General features: G+C 52.5%; 1 protein-coding gene across 1 annotated transcript in view; it reads left to right on the top strand.

Annotated features, from left to right (window-relative positions):
• LOC306818809 (kalirin-like) overlaps positions 1-7,500 on the top strand; it is a 29,130-nt gene that overhangs the window by 7,465 nt on the left and 14,165 nt on the right. Inside the window, exons 6-20 of the mRNA XM_079336528.1 lie at positions 1-163; positions 593-715; positions 864-1,055; positions 1,167-1,298; positions 2,109-2,243; positions 2,329-2,421; positions 2,670-2,792; positions 2,942-3,058; positions 3,135-3,209; positions 3,930-4,052; positions 4,161-4,213; positions 4,494-4,641; positions 4,723-4,904; positions 4,982-5,079; positions 5,827-5,990. The exon at positions 1-163 is cut by the window's left edge and continues 156 nt beyond it. Coding sequence (XP_079192654.1) covers positions 1-163; positions 593-715; positions 864-1,055; positions 1,167-1,298; positions 2,109-2,243; positions 2,329-2,421; positions 2,670-2,792; positions 2,942-3,058; positions 3,135-3,209; positions 3,930-4,052; positions 4,161-4,213; positions 4,494-4,641; positions 4,723-4,904; positions 4,982-5,079; positions 5,827-5,990 — 1,921 coding nt within the window. The remainder of the gene's footprint in view (positions 164-592; positions 716-863; positions 1,056-1,166; positions 1,299-2,108; positions 2,244-2,328; positions 2,422-2,669; positions 2,793-2,941; positions 3,059-3,134; positions 3,210-3,929; positions 4,053-4,160; positions 4,214-4,493; positions 4,642-4,722; positions 4,905-4,981; positions 5,080-5,826; positions 5,991-7,500) is intronic.

Here is a 7,500-nt window from a genome sequence, read left to right as displayed (position 1 = left end):
GTTGTCAGGCGGGGCAGACTTCCAGAGTGTCGCACCAAAGGTTTCATCCATGCTCGACCGGATGCAGGCGGCGCGCGCTCACCTGCTGCAGAGCTGGAGCGACAGGAAGCTGCACCTGGACCAGGCGCTGCAGCTACACCTGTTCGAGCAGGACGCCACCAAGGTGACGGGACCATAGACGCTTCAGCTCCTTACACGTCTATGTGTAAACTACTAATATGTAGAAATGATCCAAAACTGCTGTCTCACCTGTCTCTCTCTCACCTGTCTGTCTCTCACCTGTCTCTCTCTCACCTGTCTGTGTCTCTCTCACCTGTCTGTCTCTCACCTGTCTGTCTCTCACCTGTCTCTCTCTCACCTGTCTGTCTCTCTCTCACCTGTCTGTCTCTCACCTGTCTGTCTCTCACCTGTCTCTCTCTCACCTGTCTGTCTCTCACCTGTCTCTCTCTCACCTGTCTGTCTCTCTCTCACCTGTCTGTCTCTCACCTGTCTGTCTCTCACCTGTCTGTCTCTCTCTCACCTGTCTGTCTCTCTCTCACCTGTCTGTCTCTCACCTGTCTCTCTCTCACCTGTCTGTCTCTCGGGGTGTCAGATGTCGGAGTGGATCGCCCACAGTAAAGAGTTGTTTGTGCAGAGTCTGGCGGAGGTTGGTCAGAACAACCAGCACGCCCTCGACCTCCAAACGCAACACCAGCACTTCACCGCCAACTGCATGGTCAGTACACGTGTGTGTGTGTGTGTGTGTGTGTGTGTGTGTGTGTGTGTGTGTGTGTGTGTGTGTGTGTGTGTGTGTGTGTTTGGTAACATTCTCTAAAAACCCTTCCTGAACATCGTGTGTGTGTGTGTGTGTGTGTGTGGTTCAGAATGGCAGTGTGAACGTGGACAGCGTGGTTACCGTGGCGGCGAGGCTGGCTGAGGCCGGTCACTACGGGGCGGAGCGTATCTCCCTTGTGTCGTCACGGTTACAGGAAGACTGGAAGTCCCTGACGATGGCGCTGGAAGAACGTAGCAACACGCTTGCCATGGCAACAGGCTTCCACCAGGGGGCAGAGCAGGTGACAAACATACCTGCATGTCTACCTGTATTTTACCTGTCTCACTGCATTACACCTGTCTATATACTTTACCTGTCCACCTGTCCGCCTGTCTGTCTGTCTGTCTGTCAGTTCTTGCTCAGAGTAGAGGGCTGGGTTCAGGTGTGCTCTGAAGGCCCGTTGCCAACGGCAACAGCAGAGCTAGAAGCTGCAACAAAGAAACACCAGGAGCTGAACGAGGACATCTCTGCCAACTACACACAGGTACCTGTCTGTCCACCTGTCTGAACACCTGTCTGTCTGAACACCTGTCTGTCTGTCCACACACCTGTCTGTCTGAACACCTGTCTGTCTGCACACCTGTCTGTCTGTCCACCTGTCTGTCTGAACACCTGTCTGCACACCTGTCTGTCTGCTCACCTGTCTGTCTGCACACCTGTCTGTCTGTCCACCTGTCTGTCTGAACACCTGTCTGTCTGTCTGAACACCTGTCTGTCTGCTCACCTGTCTGTCTGAACACCTGTCTGTCTGTCTGCTCACCTGTCTGTCTGCACACCTGTCTGTCTGCACACCTGTCTGTCTGAACACCTGTCTGTCTGTCTGAACACCTGTCTGTCTGCTCACCTGTCTGTCTGCACACCTGTCTGTCTGAACACCTGTCTGCACACCTGTCTGTCTGAACACCTGTCTGTCTGCACACCTGTCTGTCTGAACACCTGTCTGCACACCTGTCTGTCTGCACACCTGTCTGTCTGAACACCTGTCTGTCTACACACCTGTCTGTCTGCACACCTGTCTGTCTGAACACCTGTCTGTCTGCACACCTGTCTGTCTGAACACCTGTCTGTCTACACACCTGTCTGTCTGCACACCTGTCTGTCTGAACACCTGTCTGTCCACACACCTGTCTGTCCGCACACCTGTCTGTCTGTCCACCTGTCTGTCTGAACACCTGTCTGTCTGCACACCTGTCTGTCTGCACACCTGTCTGTCCACACACCTGTCTCTCCGCACACCTGTCTGAACACCTGTCTGTCTGAACACCTGTCTGTCTGAACACCTGTCTGTCTGCAGGTCAGTGAAAGCGGTAAAGCTTTAATGGAAGTCCTCCAGCGCTGCACGGCAGCTGAATCTGACGACTCAACGACCAAACCGGACTTCACAGCCGCGACGCACGGCATCATGGGAGTTCTGCACCAGGTCATGCAGGTGAGGCACACATCACCTGTCTCGCATCCACCACCAGAGAGACAGACAGGTGGGCTAACATACATGTCTTTTCTTGTTCATGCAGGGTCATCATGAGGTAGAGGGGGCGTGGCAGCATCGTAAACTCCGCCTCCACCAGCGTCTGCAGCTCTGTGTTTTTCAGCAGGATGTGAGACAGGTACGACTAATCCTGACCCGGGTAACCACCTGACCCGGGTTAACTCCTGACCCGGGTTAACACCTGACCCGGGTTAATTCTTGACCCGGGTTAACACCTGACCCGGGTTAACTCCTGACCCGGGTTAACCCTTGACCCGGGTTAACTCCTGACCCGGGTTAACTCTTGACCCGGGTTAACACCTGACCCGGGTTAACTCTTGACCCGGGTTAACACCTGACCCGGGTTAACACTGGTCTGTCTCTCAGGTGTTGGACTGGGTGGAGCAGCACGGGGAGGTTTTCCTGAACAAACACGGCGGCGTGGGGAAATCTTTGCACCGAGCGCGAGCGCTGCAGAAACGCCACGATGACTTCCAGCAGGTGGCGCAGGTGAGAAACTGAGACGAGGGAGAAACTGTGATAAACAACACATCCAAAAACATGATGAATGCTGGGGAGGAATAAATCCAGAGTGTGTGTGTGTGTGTGTGTGTGTGTTTGCGTGTGTGTGTGTGTGTGTGTGTGTTTGCGCGTGTCAGAACACTTACACTAATGCAGAGAAGCTTCTGGAAGCAGCCGACCAGCTGGCTCAGTCCGGGGAGTGTGAGGAGGAGGAGATCTACCAGGCAGCCCGGGACCTGGAGCTCCGCATGCAGGTAGACTGAGAGACAGGAAACAGCTTTAAAGGTCACATGACCACACGGATCCTGAACCTGGGTTTCCTGTTCACAGGCGTTCATTCAGAAAGTCGAGCAGAGGAAGCTGCTGCTGGACCTCGCTGTGTCCTTCTACACACACACTAAGGAGGTAACACACACACACACACACACACACACTAAGGAGGTAACACACACACACACACACACACACACACACACACACACACACACTAAGGAGGTAACACACACACACACTAACACACACTAAGGAGGTAACACACACACACACACACACACACACACACTAAGGAGGTAACACACACACTTGAATGACAGAAGAGTTTTGGTCAAATATCTTATTTAAACTTCTAATGTTGGATAATATTCCTACCTCTCCTCCTCCTCTCTCTCTCCCTCTCCTCCTCCTCTCTCTCTCCCTCTCCTCCTCCTCTCTCTCTCCCTCTCCTCCTCCTCCTCTCTCTCCCTCTCCTCCTCCTCTCTCTTCCTCCTCCTCCCTCTCCTCTCCTCCTCCTCCTCCTCTCTCTTCCTCCTCCTCCCTCTCCCTCCCTTTCCTCCTCCTCCTCTCTCCTCCTCCTCCTCTCCCTCTCCTCCTCCTCCCTCTCCTCCTCCTCTCTCTCTCCCTCTCCTCCTCCTCTCTCTCTCCCTCTCCTCCTCCTCTCTCTCTCCCTCTCCTCCTCCTCCTCTCTCTCCCTCTCCTCCTCCTCTCTCTTCCTCCTCCTCCCTCTCCTCTCCTCCTCCTCCTCCTCTCTCTTCCTCCTCCTCCCTCTCCCTCCCTTTCCTCCTCCTCCTCTCTCCTCCTCCTCCTCTCCCTCTCCTCCTCCTCCCTCCTCCTCCTCCTCCTCCTCAGCTGTCTGTGTGGATGGAGGGTCTTCAGAAGCAGCTCTCCTCAGACCTCTGTGCGTCTCCGGACTCAGTTGAGGCGTTGCAGACTTTGATCTCTCAGCAGCAGACGCAGCAGGTCAACACGCAGGTACCTGCTGACCTTTGACCTCTGGCCTGAAGTCTAACAACCTAACCCTTCCTTGACCCATCTGCTCTAACCCCCCCACTAACCCTGACCTCTGACCCTGACCCACAGGAAGCTGCTATGAGCGTGATCCGGGAAGGAGAAGACCTCATCCTGCAGCTCAGGTACACTCAGTGTGGGTGCGTTTGATTCCTGCCTCGGCGCTGCACGGAGGGGCGCTCTAAAAACAAAGACCGGTGTTTGTTTGTTGGTGCTTTTTAAAAACCACATTCAGGAGACTCATTTACTGTGCGTCTGATTGTGGGTGTTTGATTCATACATCAGGGCAGCCCTGAGCATGGAGGAAGTTAGTGTTGTGTTATAAACAGTATGAAGGAGGGTTCCATTGGAGCTCTGATTGTTTAGTTTTTCGGTCCTTTAACGTCTGTGGTGCGTTTGTTTCAGGCCTCAGGGCAGCTCGGTGGCTCATGTGGAGTCAGTGCTGCAGCAGCTGGAGGAGTCTCACGTTCAGCTGGAGGAACTTTTCCACCAGAGGAAGATCCGATTAGATGTCTTCCTGCAGCTCCGCATCCTGCACCAGTGCACGCTGGAGGTACGCCGTTTTTTAAACCATGAACACTTCAAACATCCATGGTCACGTGCCGTGTGTCCACCCGTCTTCTTCTTTTTATAGGTGAGCGGGGAAATGGACGCCTGGAAGCAGGACCTCCAGAAACAGTCCCAGGACTTCTCTGCAGAGAAGTTAGCCACGCCACGACTACCTGAAACCAACCAGGACAAGCTCGCACTGGGACAGGCACGGTTAGTGGAGGCTAGCCCGGAGGTGCTAACGCTCGCACAGCAGCGGATCCACAGGTAACGCGGCTCAGAGTGATGACATCATCTTGGTCTTTACATGCTTGTGATTGGTTGATTGACTGGTGGGTTTGCAGGCACATGGAGCGACGGCTTGCAATGAACAACATGATCTACGAGGTCATCCAACAAGGTCATGACCTTCAGCAGTACATCAATGAGGTGCAGGCTTCAGGTAAGAATCACAGTGCTCATGTTGTGCTCTAACACGGCTCACCTGGTGTGACCCGGGGTGAGATAGAGTTTCCTCCAGTCAGGGATGGAAGAGGAGCTACAGGCTCCGTGCTTCATCAGTGGTTACTCATGAGACCTGTGAAAGGTCCCTCACCGGTCCCAGAGTGGCTCCAGGACAGGGAAGGAGTCCAGAGTGTGTGTAGGTTCCTTCCTCAGAGACCATGTGAAAGAGCAGCGTTACCTTCCAGCATGAGGATCTTCACTGGTTTCCATACATGTTACTGGTGCTTCAGTGGTTTCACTGAGTCCGTCCCTGCTGAGGACACACACATTCCGTCCTTCAAGTGTTTCCAGAGTTGTACATTTCCAAACGGCTTCAAACACAAGCTGGCAGAAAGCTAAACAGACACGTTGATGTGTTGGAGAGCAGGAAGCAGCGAGTGTGTTATTATACAGTGAACCCCGATCATGTGAGGGGGGAGACAGGACCGTGGGGGGAGGGGGAAAAGGGGGATGAGGTTACCATGGAAACTGCTCTCTGAAGCACACAGCTGGTCCCTATGGAAACCAGAATATTGAATTTGCCTTTGACACACACACACACACACACACACACACATCCAAGCACGCATACACACATGAACAGAGAATTAAACACACACACACGTTACTCTGTTTGAGGAGCACAAAATGTCCTCACTGTGTGTGTGTGTGTGTGTGTGTGTGTGTGTGTGTGTGTGTGCGTCAGGTATCGAGCTCTCAGAAGCAGAGGGGGGTCTCTCCTCTCAGGTGGAGGAGCTGCAGCGCCTCCTGCAGGACAAACAGAAGGAGCTGCAGCAGATTGCAGATCACACACACACACACCTGGAGCAAAACCTGCAGCTGAGACACCTGCAGAACCAGGTCAAACAGGTAACACACACACTGTCAGGTAACACACACTGTCAGGTAACACACACTGTCAGGTAACACACACACTGTCAGGTAACACACACTGTCAGGTAACACACACTGTCAGGTAACACACACACCCTCAGGTAACACACACTGTCAGGTAACACACACTGTCAGGTAACACACTGTCAGGTAACACACACACTGTCAGGTAACACACACTGTCAGGTAACACACACTGTCAGGTAACACACACTGTCAGGTAACACACACTGTCAGGTAACACACTGTCAGGTAACACACTGTCAGGTAACACACACACCCTCAGGTAACACACACTGTCAGGTAACACACACACCCTCAGGTAACACACACTGTCAGGTAACACACTGTCAGGTAACACACACTGTCAGGTAACACACTGTCAGGTAACACACTGTCAGGTAACACACACTGTCAGGTAACACACACTGTCAGGTAACACACTGTCAGGTAACACACACTGTCAGGTAACACACACACTGTCAGGTAACACACTGTCAGGTAACACACTGTCAGGTAACACACTGTCAGGTAACACACACTGTCAGGTAACACACTGTCAGGTAACACACCCTCAGGTAACACACTGTCAGGTAACACACACTGTCAGGTAACACACACTGTCAGGTAACACACTGTCAGGTAACACACTGTCAGGTAACACACCCTCAGGTAACACACTGTCAGGTAACACACTGTCAGGTAACACACTGTCAGGTAACACACACTGTCAGGTAACACACTGTCAGGTAACACACACTGTCAGGTAACACACACTGTCAGGTAACACACTGTCAGGTAACACACACTGTCAGGTAACACACACTGTCAGGTAACACACACTGTCAGGTAACACACACTGTCAGGTAACACACACTGTCAGGTAACACACACTGTCAGGTAACACACACACACCCTCAGGTAACACACACTGTCAGGTAACACACACACTGTCAGGTAACACACACTGTCAGGTAACACACACACACCCTCAGGTAACACACACTGTCAGGTAACACACACACTGTCAGGTAACACACACTGTCAGGTAACACACACACTGTCAGGTAACACACACACTGTCAGGTAACACACACTGTCAGGTAACACACACACTGTCAGGTAACACACACTGTCAGGTAACACACACTGTCAGGTAACACACACACCGTCAGGTAACACACACACCATCAGGTAACACACACACTGTCAGGTAACACACACACTGTCAGGTAACACACACTGTCAGGTAACACACACACCGTCAGGTAACACACACACCATCAGGTAACACACACTTTGACACACACACACTCTTCCTACCTGTCTCAGGTAACACACACGTTGACACACACACTCTTCCTACCTGTCTCAGGTAACACACACGTTGACACACACACACTCTTCCTACCTGTCTCAGGTAACACACACGTTGACACACACACACTCTTCCTACCTGTCTCAGGTAACACACACGTTGACACAC

Source organism: Symphodus melops, assembly GCF_947650265.1.
Source record: "Symphodus melops genome assembly, chromosome: 23".
NCBI classification, from domain to species: domain Eukaryota; kingdom Metazoa; phylum Chordata; class Actinopteri; order Labriformes; family Labridae; genus Symphodus; species Symphodus melops.
This window is presented reverse-complemented; position numbering and strand designations above follow the sequence as displayed.